Raw genomic sequence first — 25059 nt, forward strand, 5'->3', positions numbered from 1 at the left:
GCAGGCAAACCTCTCTTGCTGACATCCTGACCTTCAGGCCTCCTAGTCATACTTTAATAAACTTAAATCTTAAGTGCAATATTTTGCGTTAAGTTCAGTTTTAGAAGCAATTCTAAGTAAGCAGAGTTTAAATCTCTAACAAACTTGATAAAAAAAAAGAGCAAGATATAAGATACAAAAACATCTAGATACAAGTTAACGTATACTGGTTTTAATCCTTAATTTAACTCGTTTTACTACCAACATATAATTAAACCATACCCTTATTGCTCAAGGTTAAATCTTATAGGTTGTACTTCATTCAGCAAGTTTATTGATATCTACTACTCACTAAACACCTTTTTTTTTTTTTTTTTTTTTTGACTCTTCTATGTGGCATGTGGGATCTTCATTTCCTGATGAGGGATCAGACCGTGCCCCCCTGCATTGGAAGCGTAGAGTCTTATCCACTCGACCACCAGTGGAAGTCACTAAACACCAGTTTCTCTAGGGTTTCCTGCTTTGAATTTGAGAGCAGTGGCTCAGTGCTACATCACAGTTTACTGAGGACAAGGGGAACTACACCTTTTACTAGCTTTTTGCCTAACTAGACTATATGTCTTCAGGTATTCTTCTCATTTCTTCTCTCAGGTAACCTAAGTTATTCTTCAGCCTCCACTGGGGCCCTAACTGGCCTTATGCTCTCCCATTTTCAGATTCCACTAGTTTCTTTCCACTTCCCTTTGAATTCAGTTTTTCTTCCAAGGAACTCTTTTTTTGTTCCCTTATCCTTCATATCACCTCTTCATTAGAGGAAGCAGTACAGTATAATAGGTAAGTATTTGGCCTCTTTATACACATGCCCTAAATCTAAATTCCAGCTCCACCACTTATTAGACTGAACTTAGGTAACTTAGCCTCTTTATGCTTCAGTTTCTTTATTTGTAAAAAATTAGGATAAGACAAATAGGACCTAGCTCATAAAGTCATTAGTGAGAGTTGAATGAAATAACATATATGCAATGATTAGGTCAGTCTTCCCTGGTGTCTTGGTGGTAAAGAATCCACCTGCCAATACAGGAGAGGCAGGTTCAATCTCTCGGTCAGGAAGATCCCGTGGAAAAGGAAATGGCAACCCACTCTAGTATTCCTGCCTGGGAAATCCCATGGATAGAGGAGCCTTGTGGGTTATGGTCCATGGGGTTGCAGTGAGTCAGACACTAGAAACTAAATAACAATTGATTAGTGTCCACTACTTTCAGTTATTATTGTTGAATTAAATTGTTATTAAGCTGAATTTAGTATTATTAATATTATTAGCTGACTTTTTTTTTAGCTGAAATTATTTCCAAATCTAGCCAAAAAATGGAAATAATTTGGTATGAACATGCAGTTTTATTTCCTTATAAAGTTTGCATGTTAACAAAATAAGAAGTTCATGTGACATTTGAATTGGCAGTCCTCTCTACTGTTTATGTTGGAGTTATGCCTACAGCTTAGCTTTTTAGGGATCTGTTTTCAATTTTTAAAAATTACTGTTAAAAACAGTGTTTTTTAAAATTTGTACCTGTTCTGAAGTAAAACAAAAGACAATTTTATAATGACCTGAATCTTTTATGATATATTTTACTAAATGAGTATATAGTTCACATAAAAATGTGTACAAATGTAGTTAGAAGGTCTATATAATTTACACTCTTGTAGATAAGGCCACTGATTCATAATTTTGTGTTATGATAAAACTCACTGGAGTATTGGGCTATAAACTTACAGGAATACTGGGGTATGTAAAATTAAAAATAGCAGAAAAGTACACAGTACATGGTAAATGCCCTTTATAATGTTTTTGAAAAACGAAAATTATGATTGAAATGTAAAGTCCCTGGAGACAAGATTCAAAAAGAAGCACACTATTGTATAACCAGTTTATGATAACACAGTAAATTTGAGATGGAAGTTAACTGAATACTTTAAAGATGAATAGGATGAAGTATATAAATATGATATTACATGTCTTCTCAGGGACAGTGTGGAAGCTGATGGTAAATTAGAAATGCATATGATTTTAGAAAACTTTTTTTCCTTAAAATGGTAGTAACAGCTAATGTGCTCAGTTGCAATGCAACCCCATGGGCTGTAGCTCACCAGGCTTCTCTGTTCATGGAGTTTTTCAGGCAAGAATACTAGACTGGGTTGCCATTTCCTACTCCAATAACGGCTAATATTTTGCATCAGTTAACTTAGTTGTTCCTCTCATAACTCTGTGGCATAGGTACTACTAGTATCCGCATTTTCAGAAGAATTTGAAGCACGATTAAGTTGTTAGCTCCCCAAGGTCACACAGTTAATAAGGCAGCCCTGTTCTAGAGGCCACACTCTTATTATTACCTTAAACTGACTATAGATGTCTTAATAATCTAATACGATTATCACCACAGGTTAATGTTTCTAAGTTGATCACATTGAAATATCCTGCACAATGTGGAACATGTATAAATTTTTGTAACCATGTTTATTTGTTATTATATTAAGAAGTATTGAATATCCCTATTAGAAAGGGGCTTTATCATCCTTTTCCTAAGGAGTGTTCTGTATTTGGAATCCTCATATTTTTCAGGTGGACACTAGTGTTTCTTTAGTAGCTTTAGTTACTCTCTAGAATAGACTTTAATAATGAAATTTAGTTTTCCCCCAGTACTACTTGGGGGCTTCCCTCATAGCTCAGATGGTAAAGAACCCACCTACAGTGCTGGAGATGTGGGTTTGAAACCTGGGTTGGGAAGATACCCTGAAGAAGAAATGGCAACCCACCCCAGTATTCTTACCTGGGAAATCCCATGGACAGAGGAGCCTGGCGGGCTACAGTCCATGCAGTTGAAAAGAGTCTTAACACGCTAACCAACTAAGCATGCCTGCAGAGTACTTGGGCACTGCTCACAAAGGTATCCTGGACAATACTGGTACAAAAACAAACCAATGTTAAACCAGGCCCAAAGTCAGATGATCTTTAGTCTTAATGAATGTTCAACTGGCAATCTTTAGTTGTTTGTTGTAGTCCTTTCCTCTTTAACCTTAATTTTTATTTGCAGTTCTACTGAAAACCATCTTAATGGGTTTGTTTAAAGTGTAAAAATTAGTAACTCTGGATATAAAGTTAATTAAGGATGGATGGCAATATTGTTCTTACCAAAGCCAGTCATGAAATATTCTTAGTCTCCTGCCTAAACATTTCCAAATAATTTATACTTTTGCTTAAAATGAGCCAAAAATGTTCCCAGTTCTTAGAGTGGTATCAACATTACCAGGTGGGGATAGTGTATATGTAAGTTTATCCTGTATTTTAAGTAATTTTAGTTATAACCTGCAGAGTTGATACTAAATTAATCCATAGGTAAATAAATTCAGCCATTAGATTTTACCCCAATTTTATGAATAATGTATAAGAACATCAAATCAGACACAAAATTTGAATCTTTTTAAAGCCTTTGGATTCATTGCTATGGCTTAGCTGTAATCTATATATTTTTCAATGTGGTATTGTGTAATATGTGTATTTTACAGATAAATAATATGGTCTCTATTATAGATATTAATTTATTAGGATGCTTTAAAAATGTATTTTGTAAATATATTTTATATCAACCTAAGAGTGAAGGAAACCTCTTTAAGGTCATATTGAAAATTATCTTGGAATAAAATATTCCTGTTTATTTGTTCTTCTGTGTTCATTTTTGCAGGGCTATGTTTGAAGTAAACATGAAAGAAAGAGATGGTGGAAGTGTTACCATTACTAATTTGTCCTCCAAAGCAGTAAAAGCATTTCTTGATTATGCCTATACTGGAAAAACAAAGATAACAGATGATAATGTGGAAATGTTCTTCCAGTTGTCATCATTTCTTCAAGTTTCCTTCCTATCCAAAGCTTGCAGTGACTTTTTAATAAAAAGTATTAATCTTGTCAATTGTTTACAATTATTATCTATATCAGATAGCTATGGCTCTGCCCGTTTGTTTGACCATGCTTTATACTTTGTACAACATCACTTTTCTTTATTATTTAAATCCAGTGATTTCTTAGAGATGAATTTTGGAGTATTGCAAAAGTGTTTGGAATCAGATGAATTAAATGTTCCTGAAGAAGAAACTGTACTGAAAGTTGTCCTTAGTTGGACTAAACATAACTTAGAATCAAGGCAAAAACATCTGCCTTATTTAATTAAAAAAGTAAGATTATGTCAGTTATCTGAGGAGACACTTCAAGATTGTCTACTCAATGAAGAGTGTTTACTCAAAAGCACAAACTGTTTTGACATAATCATGGATGCAATTAAGTGTGTGCAAGGTTCTGGTGGACTTTTCCCTGATGCTCGACCATCCACAACTGAAAAATACATATTTGTTCACAAAACTGAGGAAAATGGAGAAGCTCAATATACGTTTTGCTATAATATTAAAAGTGATTCATGGAAGATACTGCCACAGTCACACCTGATTGATTTGCCAGGATCTAGTCTGTCTAGTTATGGGGAGAAAATATTCTTGACAGGTGGTTGCAAAGGGCCATGTTGTAGAACAGTTCGGCTTCATATTGCAGAATCATATCATGATGCCACTGATCAAACCTGGTGCTACTGTCCAGTCAAAAATGATTTTTTCCTGGTATCAACTATGAAAACACCAAGAACCATGCATACATCAGTTATGGCTCTCAATAAATTATTTGTCATAGGTGGAAAAACTAGAGGATCTCAGGACATTAAAAGTCTCTTAGATGTTGAATCTTACAATCCTCTTTCCAAAGAATGGGTGTCTGTTAGCCCATTACCCAGGGGCATATACTATCCTGAAGCAAGTGCATGCCAAAATGTAATTTATGTTCTTGGATCAGAGGTAGAAATTACAGATGCTTTTAACCCATCACTTGATTGCTTTTTCAACTACAATGCTACAACTGATCAGTGGTCTGAACTAGTGGCAGAATTCGGGCAGTTTTTTCATGCAACACTAATTAAAGCTGTCCCAGTAAACTGCACACTCTATATATGTGACCTTTCCACTTACAAAGTTTATAGTTTTTGTCCAGATACTTGTGTTTGGAAGGGTGAAGGATCTTTTGAATGTGCAGGCTTCAATGCAGGTGCGGTTGGAATTGAAGATAAAATTTATATATTAGGTGGTGATTATGCACCAGATGAAATCACAGATGAAGTTCAAGTCTACCACAGCAGCAGGTCTGAGTGGGAAGAAGTTTCACCAATGCCAAGAGCCTTAACTGAATTTTACTGCCAGGTGATTCAGTTTAATAAATACAGAGACCCATGGTTTTCTAATCATTTCTAAATGTAGTGTATGATTAGACATTCTAAAGCAATTGCAGTTCTAGAAGCCTGCAGTAAATTTATTAACTTTAATTATTGGTAAAAAGGTCTTTACAGCTTAGTGAGATAAAATAGACCTTCTATAAGAGAATTACTATGAATGTATACCATATTAGAAAAATACTATGAATGTATACTATATATGAATTAGCAGTTCCCAGAAACTTAAAATACACAATACATTCTACCAAAAACTGTATTTAATTTAATCTTGGAGAATAGGATATTAGTATTTTCATATGTAAGTAAAACTCAGGCTTTGATGTTTTGATTCTTAAAGTACTTTATCCTGACAGAAAAACAAATCATACTTCACATAACTGTACAATGTAAATGGGAGAAGTCTCTTTAGGTAGTAAAAATGACTTATTTATACTATATTATATGAAGTACAAAATATATTAGAGGTGAGAATCCTATCTTGTTACTACAGGTATAAGAGTAGTTGAATTCCTATTTTTTCTGATCATTGGTTAGCTATTTTTAAGCCCTTTCTTTTCTTTCACTATTTTTCAGTCAGAAAATTTTCTGAAATGAAGTGTATTTCCCCAGCCTTCTAAAACTGTACACTAAACATGTTTTAATTTTTTGATTCAACTCTTCATTAAGAGCATAGTGTACTGTAATGCTGTTGGCAGTTACTGAAATGTCTTAAAATTTGCTTATTAGTTTTCAGTGTTAGTTGGTCTCAGTTTTTAGAGGTATTTTATTTTCTGGCTCAAGCTCAGTAAATTAACTTTCTTGATTTATTTAATCAGTTTAAGTTATACCTGACTTGATTTTATCTTGACATGTAATCCTTTTAGTGACATTCTTGGATTCTGGGATGGTAGTCCTAAAATACTTTTCCATATCATTGCCAGATTCCAATGTAAAGCGAGGATATAGAAAATCTGACCTCTAGCTAAGTGGACCACTATTGTTGGCATTTCTTAAACTTTTGCATGTCCAAATTTGAGTTGCAGTAAGAAATTTCAACATCTCAGTTAGTACCGTGTCAGTTTTTTGTGATGATGTATACCAGCTGTAAACTGCTGTGTATGTTTTCTTCTTTAGCACATTATTCATTGTGAATTATTTACTAAATTTAAAAATGTGACTGGGCTTTTGGTATTGATAGTAGATATGTGAAGCTTGCAACTTATTTGGTGTTTAATCATCTCTAACCCAAACAATGAAAGAGAATCATCCTTGTTCTCAGTTAAGATGATTCTGCCTTGTAAGAGGATATGTTTCTTTAATCAGTTTTTACGATACAGGTATTTTAGGTTTTAGGACCTGATTTATATCTCAGGTAATCTGTAGATTGTATTTCTCTGGAATCAAATGAAGTTTCCCACACACTGTAGTAAATGTTAATCTGTTGTAAATATTCTTTAGAAGTAGAAATATACCTAAATGAAGGTCCTTTTATTTTACCATATAAAATTTATGTAATCATAAGTTTCAAATATATTTTTCAAAACAGAACAGAATGCTAGACTAAATTATGCGATTTGAAAATCAGGGATTGTCCGTAATCAGACGATAGTTGCCTAAAAATTCTTGTGTAGAATTGGTGGCTTCCTCCCTCCCTACCTACCTTTATTGGCTCTGCCCTGTTCTGTCTCTCTCTCTGGGTGTGTGTATGTGTGTCGTGTGCGTAAGAAATAAAATTCAGTGGAGGCTTTCTCTGTGTTTTATGTGGCACTTTGAAAACAAGTTACTTAAGAAAGACCATAACACAGTGGGTGATTAAATTGTTAAACATGTATAAACAAATAATTCCAGAAAGGAGAAACTAAAGCAAAATAGAATCCCTTCCTGATCTTGTTTCATTATTATATCTTGATTTCTACCATTCTTCTCACTGGCCATTGATTTTTTTAAATTTTATTTTTACTTGGAGGATAATTACGATGTGGTGATGGTTTCTGCCACACATCAACATGAGTCAGCTATAGGCATATATACTTCCCCTTCCTCTAGAGCCTTCCTCCCACCTCCCTCCATACCCCAACCCTCTGGGTTGTCACAGAGCAACTGCGGCCATTGATTCCTGATGTTACTAGAAGTATCCTTGTTACCAAGCCATAAGTAACTCCCTCTGCATTTGATTTTAAACACTTTTCATTGCACAAGGCTTTCTGCCTTAGTTTCCACAATTGCTGCAGGAAACTTGATTGTTTTTCACTTACTGTCATCCCTTTACATCTGTACCTGAGTGTTCTTCATCAGTTATAACTAAAAAAAGTAGTCTGTCTAGTCATAGAACCTAACTCTTACTTACTCTTCTTTTTCCTTGACATTATAGCAATCTGTGCTGGGCTTGGCTCTCTTAGCAATTAATCTTGTAGTCTCCAATTTTGCATCATCTGGTAAAGGGAACACTTGAATTTGATCTACTAAATGGTTATTGAAAAATGGTTCTGGGTGTTCAAAATCCTCAAGGAACCCAGGCACATTATTCTGATCTTGGCAATAACTTTGGCTTCACCAAGAACCACATATATTATTTCTGCCTTGGCCCTCTATTCTTGATCTCTTGCAGGTCTCAGTGATCTCTCAAGTCTATTCTGCTACCCAGGAGGAGCCGTATTTCCTGTCTGTAAGATTAGAAAACAATATCCCTTTATGACTTCTTCCTTCTTTTTTTTTTTTCTTTAAAGTTTCCTTTCCTTTCATTATCATCCTTCAGTCAGTGCTGCATTGTAAGAGACAAAATAATTAAGCTCATTATCCAGATTGCTTTCATTCTTGTAGCAAAATTCTAAATAACATTTCCAAATTGTCATTTGTCCTGGTAAATGGATTGTGCATGCATAAAAAAATTGCAGTATTGTAGTATCCTAGTGTCTGCTAAAATTGGAAGTAGTTACGTGTCACTATTAAACATAAAAAAGATTAAATTCAACACATATCAAAGTTAATGAACATTTTTAGAACTATCTTCAAACTTGATTTATAATGTAGAGCACCTGTTCATCTATTGCCTGTGAAATAAAAGCAGCATGAAGAATATTTGCATAATCAAATTAACTGCATTCATATAATACTCAATTTTGGTTGGGGAGGGGAAACAGTCTTTATCACAACAGTATTCATTATATATTACTCTTGAAAGCTAGAATATTATTTGAGAGCAACCACATCCTGCAACATGATTCCATTTTCCCCAGATACCAAGAAGAGCAATCGAGTATGTGTTCAGGGTACCTAAATGAAGGTATCTGACTTGAAAATCAGAGTCAAATATAGAGAGAGACATCTGTTTACCTTTTGAGATTTGGAAGCAATAAATGGTTAAATATATTGTTGAATATATTTTGGATCATCATTCTCAGTTTAATTGGATCCAATGTGTGGAAACCCGTATATTTAGAATTGAAGGTGTAAGAATGAAAAATGCCTTCCAATGGACAGCTCTTGAGGGCAACCTAAAAACGAAGGCTAAAGTTTAAAAGGAAGCCAATTTCTGTTCAGCATAACAGAATTAACTCCACTTTATAAAGCCATATTTGGAATAAGATGAAATATCAAAAACTGCGGCATGTGGCAGAAAATGAGCCCAAATAAATTCCTACACAGGAGTACACCAAAGATTTCTATATTTTATTTGCACATTTTGATCTTAATATTTTCCTGTCTTTTGACTAATTGCTTCCTCCAGTTTGTTTAGCATTTAGGCATTCTGAGTAACTTGATTTTATTGTCTGCATACTCAAGATTTCAATAAGATGTGAGTCATAAAATTACATCATTTTAGGAGCATTCTTGTTGAAGGAAATTTGTTCTTTTTTTAAAATCACTTCGGAAAAACTCTGTAAAGGGTGCTGACATTTATAGTGAGCTGCTAATAGGGATTTCTCCTTCTGTTTACCATAAGTGCACATTTGTTTTACATTGAGTAGAAACTGAAAGACCATTACCTAAAATTTTGTCCTGAATTATTTCACTGCAAATGTGGCTATATAGCTATATGTAGTGAATTTAGTTAAAGATTATGTGCTTTGAAAGAGATCTTTAATTTAAAAAATCTGTTTATAAATTATATTTGACTACACTAAGATGCTTAATCAAATTTAATTTATAAATAGGGGTTTTAATCAGCATAGTATTACAATAGGGATTTTAATCACAGCATGGTATTACACACTGATCAAGAGATAACTTTTCTAAAATGTAGATTCATATTCAAACTTGAAGATAAAATCTAATACAGCTTCCAGCCTTGTATAGAAAACCCCTCTAAATTCTAAAATACCCTTGACAGATGATTTTCTTTTCAAATTCTAATTCAGTTCTTTCAGGGTAAAGAGCTCACTACCTCCATTTTTAAACAGTTCTATTAGAAAGTTCTTCCTAAGGTTGAAAGCAACCCTGTCTCCCTGTAATAACTTTCAGTCCTTGATCTTAGGTTGCTGTCTCCATAAGTATTGGAAATAGCATGTCTTCCATTCCTCTAAAATCAAGTCTTCACTTTCCTTCTTGTTTAAATGCTTAACACTTTAAAACTTGCCACAGTGGCCAAGGTTACATACCTTCTACATGTACATTTGCCTCAGAAAAAATCTGTCCTAGCTCTATTGCTTTTTTGGTGTGTTGAGCATGATGAGCATTGCATAGTCTAATAAAGCAAGCACTTCATTCCCTTAATCAGCTCTTATGAATCCAGTGTGAGCTAGAGCTTTGCTATCTCTCCTTCTATCAACTATCGACATAATCACAAACATAGTTTCTGGGAGGAATTCTGAAGCCAGATTTTAATGTCTTGATCATTTGTCATTAGATATGGTTTTGAGAATTTTAATAATACTTCTAAAAGAGACTAAAGCATATACAAAAAATAGAAACCAAAGCAGTCACTAACTAGTTCAACAAATTATGCTATTGGTTCCAAGGGTAACAAGGTTGCCGGAATTACTTAAGAGTACAATTCTCTTGAGTATCACATTGTAGTGTAAATACTACTTTACATGTCTGTCTTATTTAATTGGAAACTCTTAGGAGTAGGGGTATTATCATTTCTGGACCTAGCAATTAGTACAGTGCTTGCATATTAATAAGGCGTCTAACAATCTAACATTCTATGAAGCCAATATATGAAGCAAAATTTATTGTTTCTGAATGGGTTAGACTTAACTGCATATTTTGCAATTTCCATGTACAAAAAATTGATTTACATTAGGATTTTACATTTAAGAATGCTACACATTGTACTTTAGTTATCAATGTATGTGTTAATTCTTTTTGTAATATTTGATATCCTTATATTAAAAAGTCTGGGCAAGCTAATTTATACAACTTTTTGTTAGTATATGTTGTATATCTTTGTTAGTATATGGAAAAATTAATAATGAAGTATACTTTTTATTTGAGAATGAAATTGCATTACATAGTACATTGCCCACATTTGGAGAACATGTATAGTTGGTTGTATAGTTGTGTTGTATATGTATATTTGGTACTTGAAAGAGAAATTATACTTTCAAAGTAATTCATTGAATTTTTTTAGTGCTTAAGGATTATTTGTTCTCCTTGAATTTTAATTATAATATTTAATTCTGTGTTTCTTTTCAAATACAGTAATAGATAAGACAATGACTGAAAGTATCGTTAGTAGACATACAACCCCCATTTCCCCTACAAGAACATAATAGCTTCAGTGACCTTCTTCCCACAGGGGAGACTGTGCGCAAAGCTACTTAACTTTGCATACATAAGTGATTTATTTCATTTTCTATTAGTAGAATATGGGCATTTACCATATGGTATGAGAAATAAAATCATTTTTTTCAAGTCCATGTTAACCATATTAATATGTAGTAAACATTTCAATTATGTAAATAATTATTAATGTATTAAAATGTATCTCAGAAAAGAATATATATTGTTTGTATTTATTGTTACTAGAAATAAAAAAGGTAGAAAAAGGTGAATTCTAAGGCTCTCATTTTCTTGCCACCCCCTTCCCCAGATGCCCTGAGTGGCTCTGATGAATCTCAGAATTCCTGAGAGAGTGGTGGTGGAGGTGGGGTTACTGTTAGAACTGGCTCTGTAACTGTGGACAGAGCAGCATAGACTTCAAGGTGGACATATTGGGCTGAGTGAATAAAATGCAGCTAGATTTGAAATGAATCATAGATGAGGAGAGACCTTGAGGCTGTGCATGAGCTAAGAAAGAACAGACCAAATGTCCATGAGCCACAAATGAAATCAGTAGAAGCTAGCTGAATGTCCAAGGTCAGGCACTGTCCAACCCTACTTCAACGGATATCAGCAACACAAGAATCAGCTAGATGCCAGGGTATAAGCCTCCTTCCTACCTAATATGTACAGGTGAACTAGTGAAGAGGTCCAGAGTCTGAGAGACTAAATCATACCATAACATTATTTTAAGATGTTTACATTGGACAGATGCTGTCTTAATTCCAGTTCAATTTTTCCTCTTTCTGGACAGGCTCATTTGCCGTCTCATTTCTGGTTTTCCTATGTGATCAGTTGTGATTTACTAAACAACTTTGACTTCCAAACCCTCTTCTAGAATACTGCTCAGGTTGAAACAGTTGATCTATGGAAACCTAACCCTTCAAAAATCAACTGTTGTATCCCACATGCTTGCATAATGCTAGTTGATTTCTCTTCATTTCTTAGGCTCTCTTATCAAATCCTTGGTCCAACCTTACTGCTCCAGATTTCTTCCCTTATTACCTCCAATTCTCCATGTGCTTCCATCTTCTGTAGTTTACTTTGCCAGCAAATGATGACTCACCTCCTTCTCTTTAATCGCCATAGTTAATTTAAAATGTAAGGATGTTGGCGGGAATTTGCCTCTTACCAGGTTATTGGGGATGCTACCCTGAAACTAGAGGTCTCTCTTGGTCAGCATTTTAGTACTTGCAAGTTTTCCTCTTAAGTCATTAAATAGAATGGTTCATAATCTCAGACTGATGCATTGGCATTTGAAGTTCTTTCCCTAAATTCTGAACTGCCTGAATTTATCCTACTCCTCACTGCAAAACAAAACCCCCTCAAAGACAAAATTTAATCTCTGTACTCAGAAAATAAATTGCAAAACACATTTAAACTTAAGTAATTAAGGATTACTTAATATTGTTTTACAGGCTCTTATTCAGTTACAGTGTAAGTTGCAAATATGTTTTGTCAAAAACTAGCTATTCGGCCAATATGTATATGTACATTTTTCAGAGAAAAAAAATAATCCTAAAATGTAATTACTCTTCACTATGAATATGGAGTTTCAAAGTAATATTTATAAAGTGGTTTGAAGTTTTTGAAATGAAAATATTGAATTTTTAGACACTGTGGCACTAAACCAATCTATCTGGTAAACATTAATTAAAACTGCAATTTATTTTAATTACTTTTATAAAACCCGTTTCCAAGGTTAAGTTTCCTTGGACTTAATAAATTTTGTGATTTTGAAGACTTCTATGAAGCCTAATGAAACTAAACCTGAAATAGCAAACTTAATATTCATGAAAAACTTAAGAAATATGTGGGAACCTCTTAAAATATTTAACATATCATCATAGTATTTATAGAGTTAGATTTCACTGCACTGGATAAATATTTTTGCATTTCTTCCAAATTCAGGGCTTCTTTAACCTGATTCTGTTCTGGTAGTAATTAGTGAGTCTTTCCATTGGAAATTAATTACCCTTACCTAACTTTGAGTAAAATACATGGTGCAAAGTTAAACATTTTCAATCAAGCCTTTGTCTAGCCTTTTCATTTAAAAATTCAACTAGCCTAATTTTTTCCTTTTAGAGATTAACCACCTTTTATGTTATGAAACATTAGTTGAAATTCAAAAAAAACTTTTCGAATGTTTTTAAAAACTTTTAAAAACAACTTTCAACAAATGAGTAATTTTTTTGTTTGTTTCCTTTACAAATAGTGTTCACCTTGTGATAATTCCTGAAGGAGTGAAATATACCACAATATTCTTCCATTTAAATACAATTCACATTTCACTTATAAGCACAAATTAATGAACACTTGTTTCTAGGAATTTTCACAAAGAGAATTATTCTAGTAGTTTAAAGCATCTAAGTTTCTTTCCTTGATAAATGAAATATTAAGCTCTAACCAATAATTTTTGTTATGGGATGTCTACCCAGGAGTATATGTGTCAGGCAGTGTTCCTTAAAGTTTCCTCCAAAAAGAAAAAGGTCATCTGGTAATTCCATTAAAAATACTGAATCCAGGGGGAGGTGCCGCCAGGCTAGCAGGAAACCTCCAACCCCCTGTGCTACTAGATGAATAGAAAACTGATTTAAACAAGGTACTAACAAGGAATTGTCCTTGATTTTTGTACTTTGTAGCATTCCTCAAATTATTTTCACATCTTCCCTTACTGTAAAAACTGCATTTAAGTTAGAAAATGAAACAATTGAAAAGCAATTTCAGTGTACAAGAAACTCAGACCCTTTTGAAAGAAATTACAGAAAGGAAGGAAGTAATTTTTTCTAAGCAGCTTAATACAACAATTAATGTGATGAAGCAAATGGCTTGGGAGGAGATTGCACAGTGTGTGAATGTAGGAGAAGGAGAACAGAGAACAGGGACAGAAGTGGAAAGAAGTTACCTTGACTGGCGAGCCCTTTGAAGAGAAAGAAGATGAAGGTGAACATTAAGCAAGTTGGTTCAGGGTTTCCCCTTCCCACATCTGATTTAGATGACTCACTGAAGAGATAGATGAAAAGATTCGATTCTGAAGTGATACAAATTTTGATTGGCAAAATGTGGCAGATTTCAGGGATGCAGGTGGATCCTGAGGTCAAGGAAGAAGAAGAAGAAAGAGATCCCCAGAGTCCTGAATTTGAGATTGAAGGAAGAAGAAATGTCATCAGTCATACCAGATTCCAGGAGGGAAAATGAACTTCCTGATTTCCCCCACATTGATGAATTTTTTACTCTGAACTCAACACCATCTAGGTCTGCATATGATGAGCCCCATTTGCTTGTAAACATTCCAGAAACTAGAATTGGAAAAACGAAGTCTTGATATTGAGGCTGAAAGACTGCAGGTAGAAAAGGAACGCCTACAGATTGAGAAAGCGAGACTGTGACATTTAGACATGGAGCATGAGCAACTTCAGCTGGAGAAGGAGCGGTTGCAGATTGAAAGAGAGAAGCTGAGGTTACAGACAGTAAACTCAGAGAAGCCATCTTTGGGAAGTGAACTACATCAGCCACAGGATATAGAAACCGAGAAGTTAAAACCTGAGAGAGAATGCTTACAACTGGAAAAAGGCTGCATTTTTTGGAATCTGAATCGAAGAAGCTGCAGATTGAAAAGAAACACTTTCAAATAGCAAGAGACTACAAATTCAGAAGGAAAGACACTTGCAGTGATTTATCTAGGTCTCCATTTATCAAATGGTTGTAAAGCATAAGTTTAGGTTTAAAAATGGTTGCGGGATTAACTGTATTGTTTTGTCCCTGTTAGTGTTTTCAATACGAAAAAGATAATTCTTTGTGGGTAATATATGCTTAAGTCTTCTATGAAAACTATGTGCCCTAGCATAAACAATATAGCAGAAATTGTTGTACTATACACTTTAATTTAGTAAAATTACACACAATCTTGTATAATCTATGCACTCAGAGTTTACAATTATGTCTGTGTAAAATTCTAGCTCAGTAGTTGTCAACTGGGGGTGACTTTGGCCCCCCAAAAGACATTTGGCAATGTCTGGCAACATTTTTTGGTTGTCAGAATTGGAAAGTTGGCCACATTCCTCGTGGCATGTAGTAGCTAGGGATGCCCTACATCCTGCAATGCACAGGACAGTTCCCACTCTCCCCCCCCACCCCCCCAAAAAAAGAATGATCAAACCCTAAATAGCAATGTTGCTGAAGTTGAGGAACCCTGTCTTAGCCTGGCTGAGCACCTCTTTAGCTTTGTTTCAGTTTCAGAATGTTAAAACCACAGATATTTATGTGGGAATTACTTAAATGGCCCAAAACTTTAACTATGAAACAGTACTGTATAGTATATTGACTATAGGAAGTGATGAAGATTATAGATGTTTTATTCCTTTGTTTCCATCTATAGATAATGTGAGAGTCAGAAAACAATGTAAGCAACATCAGAGGTTGTCTAAAGTGGGTTACTTTCCAAAGCAGTTCACTCATCTAGCTATCGGTGCTTTAGAAACGGCACACATTTTTGTAAGCTTTATGCTTTCTTCTGTGACTCCATTGACTAAGCCAGTAGTTTAGACAAAAACTATCATTTCAACCATGTACTGAAATCTTAATATACTTGGTTGAAGCTAGTAAGAATGCTACCAGTTTAAAAATGGTGCCAGTAGTCAATGAACTGGAACTCAGCAAGTGGTCATTTGATTTTTAAAATAGATAATAGCTATTTGGAACTGGGAGTGGGGGTAGGGGAGAATGTCCTCTGTATCCAATAGTAATGATGATGGTGATGAAATAATGATAGTAGTGGTGTATTATGAATTAGGGAAGCACTTACTGCACACTATCTGACCTAATCTGTAGAAAAAGTATTGAGAGTAGTATCATTATTCCTGAATCTGAGACTTAGAGAAGTCACACTTCTCTTAAATGACTGATTTCATATATCATGATGTATCTTGTCTTTGTTCTTCCCTGTGAAACAAAGTTTGTATCTTTAGTCAGTCAGATATTTATTCTGAGACCAAGGGTTTACTTAATCTGGTGATTTGCCTTCAGTCCCTTAAAGGTACTTTTTCCACTGTCCAGATGATTGTAATGCACACTAAATTTGAGAATCACTGCATGAGATCACCTTGTATTTTCCCATTTCCCTATATATAGCCTTAATACATCTCTTCTATTCACAGATACTACCTTGATTCTAAATTGATTATTGTTAATTTGAGAATATCTTGAAACCAAATTTAGAGAAGAGCTAACACCTATCCTACTCAAACTCTCCCAGAAAATTGTAGTGGAAGGTAAACTCCCAAACTCATTTTATGAAGCCACCATCACCCTAATACCAAGAGCAGACAAAGATGCCACAAAAAAAGAAAACTACAAGCCAGTATCACTGATGAATATAGATGCAAAAATCCTCAACAAAATTCTAGCAAACAGAATCCAACAACATATTAAAAAGATCATATATCATGACCAAGTGGGCTTTATCCCAGGGATGCAAGGATTCTTCAATATTAGCAAATCAATCAATGTTATACAGCACATTAATAAATTGAAATATAAAAACCATATGATTATCTCAATAGATGCAGAGAAAGACTTTGACAAAATTCAACACCATTTATGATTAAAAACTCTCCAGAAAACAGACATAGAAGGAACATACCTCAACATAATAAGAGCCATATGTGATAAACACATAGCCAATACTATCCTCAATGGTGAAACATGGAAAGCATTTCCCCTAAAGTCAGGAACAAGACAAAGGTGCCCACTCTCACCACTACTATTCAACACAGCTTTGAATGCTTTAGCCACAGCAATCAGAGAAGAAAAAGAAATAAAAGGACTCCAGATTGAAAAAGAAGAAGTAAAACTGCAGATGACATGATCCTCTACATAGAAAACACTAAAGACACCACTTGAAAATTACTAGAGCTAATCAATGAATATAGCAAAGTTGCAGGATATTAAATTAATACACAGAAATCCTTTGCATTCCTATACACTAACAGTGAGAAAACAGAAAGAGAAATTAAGGAAACAATTCCATTCACCATTGCAACAAAAAGAATAAAATACTTAGGAATAAATCTACCTAAAGAAACAAAAATCTATGTATAGGAAGCTATAAAACACTGATGAACGAAATCAAAAATGACACAAATGGATGGAAAAATATACCATGTTCACGGATCAGAAGAATCAATATAGTGAAAAATGAGTATACTACCCAAAGAAATCTATAGATTCAACTCAATCCTCATCAAGCTACCAATGGTATTTTTCAAAAAACTAGAACAAATAATTTCACAAATTGTATGGAAATACAAAAAAAACCCTCGAATGGCCAAAGCAATCTTGAGAAAGAAGAATGGAACTGGAGGAATCAACCTTCCTGACTTCAGACTATACCACAAAGTTACAGTCATCAATACAGTATGGTGCTGGCACAAAGATAGAAATATAGAGCAACGGATCAAAATAGAAAGCACAGAGATAAATCCACGCACCTATGAACACCTTATCTTTGACAAAGGAGGCAAAAATACACAATGGAGAAAAGACAATGTTTTTAATAAGAGGTGCTGGGAAAACTGGTCAGTCACCTGTAAAAGAATGAAACTAGAACATTTTCTAACACCATGCTGCTGCTGCTAAGTCGCTTCAGTTGTGTCCGACTCTGTGCAACCCCATAGACGGCAGCCCACCAGGCTCCCCCATCCCTGGGATTCTCCAGGCAAGAACACTGGAGTGGGTTGCCATTTCCTTCTCCAATGCATGAAACTGAAAAGTGAAAGTGAAGTTGCTCAGTCATGTCCGACTCAGCGACCCCATGGACTGCAGCCTACCAGGCTCCTCCGTCCATGGGATTTTCCAGGCAAAAGTACTGGAGTGGGGTGCCATTGCCTTCTCCGAACACCATACACAGAAATAAACTCAAAGTGGATTAAAAATCTAAATGTAGGATCAGAACTATAAAACTCCTAGAAGAAGACACAGGCAAAACACTCTCTAACATAAATCACAGCAAGATCCTCTATGACCCATCTCCCAGAGTAATGGAAATAAAAGCAAAAATAAACAAATGGGACCTAATTAAACTTAAAAGCTTTTGGACAACGAAGAAATTATAAGCAAGGTAAAAAGGCAGTCTTCAGAATGGGAGAAAATAATAGCAAATGAAACAACTGACAAAGAATTAATCCCTAAAATATGCAAGCAGCTCAAGCTGCTCAGTACTAGAAAAATAAATAACCCAATCAAAAAGTGGGCCAAAGAACTAAACAGACATTTCTCCAAAGAAGACATACAGATGGCTAACAAACACATGAAAAGATGCTCAATATCACTTATTATTAGAGAAATGCAAATCAAAACCACAATAAGGTATCATCTCACGCCAGTCAGAATGGCTGCTATCAAAAAGTCTACAGACAATAAATACTGGAGAGGGTGTGGAGAAAAGGGAACCCTCTAACTCTGTTGGTGGGAATGCAAACTAGTACAGCCACTATGGAGAACAGTGTGGAGATTCCATAAAAATCTGGAAATAGAACTGCCATATGACCCAGCAATCCCACTGCTGGGCATCCACACCGAGGAAACCAGAATCGAAAGAGACTCTTGTACACCAATGTTCATTGCAGCACTGTTTACAATAGCTAGGACAGAAAAGCAACTTAGATGTCTATCGGTAGACGAATGGATAAGAAAACTGTGGTACTTATACCCAATGGAATATTACTTCGCCATTAAGAAGAATACATTTGAATCAGTTCTAATGAGGTGGATGAAAACTGGAGCCCATTATACAGAGTGAAGTAAGTCAGAAAGAAAAACACCAATATAGTATATCGACACATATACATGGAATTTAGAAAGATGGTAACGACAACCCTATACACGAGACAGCAAAAGAGACAGATATAAAGAAACGACTTTTGAACTCTGTGGGAAAAGGGGAGGGTGGGATGATTTGAGAGAATAGCATTGAAACAGGTATATTACGATATTTGAAATAGATGAACAGTCCAAGTTCGACACATGAAAAGGGCACTCAAAGCCGGTGGACTGGGACAACCTAAAGGGATGGGATGGGGAGGGAGGTGGGAGGGGGGTTCAGGATAGGGGACACATGTACACCTGTGGCTGATTCATGTCAATGTATGGCAAAAACCACCACAATATTGTAATTAGCCTCCAAGTAAAATAAATAAAAATATAAAAATAATAAAAAAGAATATCTTAAAAACCACATGTGACATTTGAGTATGTGTATATAAGGCAAAAATATACATCTTAGTTATCTTGCATTTGAAATAGTGTTATTTTTCTATAATTGAAATAAATGCTTCCATAGGGGGGAAAATACCCAATCCAGGACCTTATTCTTAGAGATTTTCATTTAGTAAGTTCTAGATTTGGATCCTAGGAACTCATAGCTTTTACAAGCACTGCAAATAATTCTTATCAGTAAGCAGGCCTGGAAATATACTAAGGTAGAGACTGAGAACCCAACTCTAAGTCAAGCAGGTTTGGGTTTGTATCTTTGTTCCACCATAGAGTGGTTTAAAAGCTGTATAAGCTTGAGTAAATTACTTAAACATTCTGTGCCCCAGGTATTTTATTGACAAAACAGTTAATAGTTATACCTCCTACAACATGTTGTTGTAAGAATTAAATAACACACGTGACATACTTGACAGTGGGAAATGTTCAGTAAATGTCCTTTGTCTCCTCTCTTTTGTCTTGTTTGCTTTCAGCAGAAACCATCTTTTCCTAATTCTCTGACATGCTACTACAGCCTTACATTCTACAATTACAGCTAAAATTTTAAATCTGAAAAGTATACAAATCTTCCTTGACAGAGGGAATTGATGGGACAAAGTAAAACTTTGCCTAATATACAGTTTAGCTTTGACTTGGCCCTAAACATTCCTTCTTAGGCTCAACCATGAGTATCTCATTTATTAATTTAACTGAGTTCCTAATGTGTGTTATCAGTGTAGTAGGCTTGAAGGTACAATAGCAAGAAAGTCAGATGTGTTCCCTATTTTCCTTGAACTCACTTAGTGTTCTGTCACTTCTTCAAGTCTCTCCAGGCTTGATTTTTGCCTAGTCTCTATTGATAACAAACACTTTCGATTTGGCCCCATTTTTGTTTTCCAATCCCTCTTTCAGAGCTTTGAACCTTAGAAAGTTCTTTGGCTTCCGCATCTGCTCTGTCCAGATGAGAATTCCCTTTTTCTCTTTGACCCACATCTCTCACCTTTTTCTCAAGTTTAACTTTGGCTGATGCCAGATAGAGAATTAAGTTCAAATCTCCTGTATATACCTGAGCAGAGGGTCAGACAACCAGGTTACAGAACCCTAAAATGGGTAAGAGCTCTTAGAAGCCTACAAGAAATTTAAAATCTATTGCATGTTTTATTTTCACAAACTGCAATGTAGAGTGTATACACGATTCAAAATTTTAACACAATTAAAAAACTTTTTTCACATTAATTTCCCATCCTGCTATCTGTATTCAACCCTATATAATATGTCATGTTGAGGGGGTGGTCCCGAGATGACTTAAGAATAGGATGGGGAGATCACTTTCTCCCCTACAAATTCATCTAAAGATCAGTTGAATGTTGAGCAACTCCCACAAAACAACTTTAGAACGCTGGCAGAGGACACCAGGCACTGAGAAAGGCAGCCCAATCTCTTCTAAAGGAGGTAGGACAAAATATAAAAGATGAAAACAGAGACAAAAGATTTAGAGATGGAGACTTGCTCTGGGGAGGGAGTCGTGAAGGAGTAGGATAACCCTCTCATAAGCTGTGTAGGTTTGTCACAGCTTTTCTTCCAAAGAACAAGCATCTTTTAATTTCATGGCTGCAGTCACCATCTACAGTGATTTTGGAGCCCCCCAAAATAAAATCTGCCACTGTTTCCACTGTTTCCCATCTGTCTGCCATGAAGTGATGGGACCAGATGCCATAATCTTCGTTTTCTTAATATTGAGTGTTAAGCCAACTTTTTCACTCTCCTCTTTCACTTTCATCAAGCTTTTTAGTTCCTCTTCACTTTCTGCCATAAGGGTGGTGTCATTTGCATATCTGAGGTTATAGATATTTCTCCCAGCAATCTTGATTCCAGCTTGTGCTTCATCCAATCCAGCATTTCTCATTATGTACTCTGCATATAAGTTAAATAAGCAGGGTGACACTATACAACCTTGATGTAATCCTTACCTGATGTGAAACCAGTCTGTTGTTCCATGTCCAGGTCTAACTGTTGCTTCCTGATCTGCATACAGATTTCTCAAGAGGCAGGTCAGGTGGTCTGGTATTCCCATCTCTTTCAGAATTTTCCAATTTGTTGTGGTCCACAGAGTCAAAGGCTCTGGCATAGTCAATAAAGCAGAAATAGATATTTTTCTGGAACTCTATTGCTTCCAGATGTTCAAGCTGGTTTTAGAAAAGGCAGAGGAACTAGAGATCAGATTGCCAACATCTGCTGGATCATCAAAAAAGCAAGAGAGTTCCAGAAAAACATCTATTTCTGCTTTATTGACTATGCCAAAGCCTTTGACTGTGTGGATCACAATAAACTGGAAAATTCTTCAAGACATGGGAATACCAGACCACCTGACCTCCTTCTTGAGAAACCTATATGCAGGTCAGGAAGCAACAGTTAGAACTGGACATGGAACATTGCCAGGAGCCACCACGGGAGATCCAACCCATGACAAAGGTCATGCGGAAGAGACCTGACAGGCAAAGGCGGATCAGGCTTCAAGGGACCCCCCTGAATCTGCTCGAGCATCTACCCCCAAACCAGAATCTGTCTGTCTTGCTATTTTGTGCCTTTCACCAACTTTTCTGACATTAACAGGGGGTTATCCCCGACCATCTTTCTCTGGAAAAAGTCAACTTAGGGCTTTAGTTAATGGGCATGATAGGAGTGTTTCAATTCAAACCCCTCTGATGGCTTTCTAGCTTGCCTGACAGGTTTATCCATATTCTTGCAATTAACATACATGATTGTTCAAAATTCCCCAACCTTGAAAGGCACGGGAAGCCAAAACATTCTAAAAGTCCTAACGAGCATAGAGTCCTTTAAGGGATGAAAAATTATTAGAATACATAGTACTGGTGAAGGGCTTCATTATTGGGCCAATGCTTGCTGCCAAGTTCCCATATCCCTTATCCATTGTACACCTGGGAGTGCATTAGTTAACATAGTTGGAATGTAAGAAAAACAAGTAGCAGCCTTGGAATTAACCACATCAGACCTTTGAGCTAATTGGTTCTTTCTTTGTTGTGACCCACTGTACCTTTGCTCTGTGAGAATGTAACTCTGTTTAGTACTTTCTGAGGCTGGGAAAAATAAAGAAAAAACACTTCAAGGGAACTAAGTTTTCTGGTTGAGCAGCCTTTATCAAAAAAGGGTCATAAAATGTCCACAGGCCTCCAAGGCCAGAAGATATTGTGCACAGCATTGTTTATGGGAAAGGTATGCAGAAAAAATCCTGGTTTCAATAAAGACAAAACAGATGTAATGTTTGGGCTGACTCTGTATGACTTTGCATCTTTCATTTCCCTCTATGTACAACTCAAGGTATAAAAGTTCCTTTTGAAAGTAAAGTTTTGGGCCTCGCTCACCAAAGCTTGGTCTGCCCGTGTCATTCTTTTTTTCCTTTTCCTCCTTTTCTCTCTCTGTTCTTCTTTCAGGATGACTCCTTGGAACACAGGAGCTTTATTGGCTTTCTGTGTTAACCAAGGAAGATCAAGCCTCTGATCTCTCCGCTTTGCTATCCTTATTGTCTAGGCCGTCATCTTGAGGGTACCCCTGCATCCTGCTGGGGCTGGACCCCGGCAGAACAACAGACTGGTTCCAAATAGGAAAAGGAGTACGTCAAAGCTGTATATTGTCACCCTGCTTATTTAACTTATATGTAGGGTATATCATGAGAAACGCTGGGCTGGAAGAAGCACAAGCTGGAATCAAGATTGCTGGGAGAAATATCAATAACCTCAGATATGCAGATGACACCACCCTTATGGCAGAAAGTGAAGAGGAACTAAAAAGCCTCTTGAAAGTGAAAGAGGAGAGTGAAAAAGTTGGCTTAACACTCAACTTTCAGAAAACGAAGACCATGGCATCTGGTCCCATCACTTCATGGGAAATAGATGGGGAAACAGTGGAAACAGTGTCAGACTTTATTTTGGGGGGCTCCAAAATCGCTGCAGATGGTGATAGCAGCCATGAAATTAAAAGACACTTACGCCTTGGAAGGAAAGTTATGACCAACCTAGATAGCATATTTATAAAAAGAGATATTACTTTGCCAACAAAGGTCCGTCTAGTCAAGGCTATGGTTTTTCCAATAATCATGTATGGATGTAAGAGTTGGACTGTGAAGAAAGCTGAGTGCCAAAGAATTGATAATTTTGAACTGTGGTGTTGGAGAAGACTCTTGAGAGTCCCTTGGACTGCAAGGAGATCAAACCAGTCCATCCTAAAGGAGATCAGGCCTGTGTGTTCATTGGAAGGACTGATGTTGAAGCTGAAACTCCAATACTTTGGCCACCTCATGCGAAGAGTTGACTTATTGGAAAAGACTCTGAGGTGGGAGGGATTGGGGGCAGGAGGAGAAGGGGACGACAGAGGATGAGATGGCTGGATGGCATCACTGACTCGATGGACATGAGTTTGAGTGAACTCTGGTAGTTGATGATGGACAGGGAGGCCTGGTGTGCTGTTATTCATGGGGTCACAAAGAGTTGGACACGACTGAGCAACTGAACTGAACTGATTGCTTTTTTGATGATCCAATGGGTATTGGCAATTTTATCTCTGGTCTACAAATAATCTACAGAGCAAGTCAAAACATAAGAATAATAAATGTTTTTCTTGAGTCACTGCTGTCAGAGTCCTTTCCCACGCTGGGAGTCACAGTCCATCTCACCTCCCGAGAATGCCCCCAACACTGTGCTGATCTCTGGGCCTGCTGTGGGGGCAGCGCAAATTCTAATCTGGTTCTCCTATGTGTTCTTGCCTCCAATGTCTACATATATCAGTACTAGTGCATTTTCTTTTGTGTAAGCTCTCAATGACCTTTTATATATTCCATAGACACAGAATCTGCCTAGTTGATTGTGTGGGTTTAATCTGCAGCTTGTACAGCTGGTGGGAAGGTTTTGGGTTTTCTTCCTTAGCTACACTGCCCCTGGGTTTCATTTGTTGTGTTGAGTAGGATAGGTGTTAGCTCTTCTCTAAATTTTTGGTAGAATTCACCTGTGAAGCCATCTGGTCCTGGACTTTTGTTCGTTGGAAGATTTTTGATTACAGTTTCGATATCCATTCTTATGATGGGTCTGTTAAGATTCTCTATTTCTTCCTGGTTCAGTTTTGGAAGGTTATACTTTTCTAAGAATTTGTCCATTTCTCCAAGTTGTCTAGTTTATTGGCATATAGTTGCTCATAGTAGTCTCTTATGATTTTTTTTTTTTTTTTTGTATTTCTGTTATCTGCTGTGATTTCTCCATTTTCTTTTCTAATTTTATTGATTTGATTCTTCTCACTTTTATTCTTCATGAGTCGGCTAATGGTTTGTCTATTTTATTTATCTTCTTATAGAACCATCTTTTAGTTTTGTTGATTTTTCCTATTGTCTACTTCGTTTATATCTGCTCTGATTTTTATGATGAGTTTCCTTCTACTAACTTTGGTGTTTTTCTGTTATTTTTCTAGCTGCTTTAGGTGTAAAGTTAGGTTGTTTATTTGGTATTTTTCTTGTTTCTTGAAGTAAGCTTGTATTGCTATGACTCTCCCTCCTAGCCCTGCTTTTACTGAATCACATAGGTTTTATGTTGTCATGTTTTCATTTTCGATGGACGTGAGTCTGAGTGAATTCCGGGAGTTGGTGATGGACAGGGAGGCCTTGGCATGCTGCGATTCATGGGGTCGCAAAAAGTCAGACACGACTGAGCGACTGGTCTGATCTGATGCATATTTTGGTTTCCTTTTTGATTTGTTCCATGATCTC

At 36.1% G+C, this 25059-nt stretch overlaps 1 protein-coding gene and 1 pseudogene across 5 annotated transcripts in view; both read left to right on the top strand.

Annotated features, from left to right (window-relative positions):
* KBTBD3 (kelch repeat and BTB domain containing 3) overlaps positions 1-11275 on the top strand; it is a 75852-nt gene extending 64577 nt beyond the window's left edge. For 4 of the 5 annotated variants that reach the window (XM_019975476.2, XM_070803282.1, XM_070803281.1 and 1 more), the window contains one exon: positions 3717-11275. In XM_019975476.2, coding sequence (XP_019831035.1) covers positions 3717-5319 — 1603 coding nt within the window. In that variant the 3' untranslated portion in view covers positions 5320-11275. Of the gene's footprint in view, positions 1-410; positions 606-695; positions 814-3716 lie in introns of all 5 variants that reach the window. The other variant, XM_019975479.2, reaches the window with a different exon arrangement.
* Positions 11276-11383: 108 nt separating this feature from the next.
* On the top strand, positions 11384-15154 carry LOC109569235 (myb/SANT-like DNA-binding domain-containing protein 4 pseudogene; annotated as a pseudogene).
* Positions 15155-25059: the final 9905 nt, after the last annotated feature.

Source organism: Bos indicus, chromosome 15 (genome assembly GCF_029378745.1).
Source record: "Bos indicus isolate NIAB-ARS_2022 breed Sahiwal x Tharparkar chromosome 15, NIAB-ARS_B.indTharparkar_mat_pri_1.0, whole genome shotgun sequence".
NCBI classification, from domain to species: Eukaryota; Metazoa; Chordata; class Mammalia; order Artiodactyla; family Bovidae; genus Bos; species Bos indicus.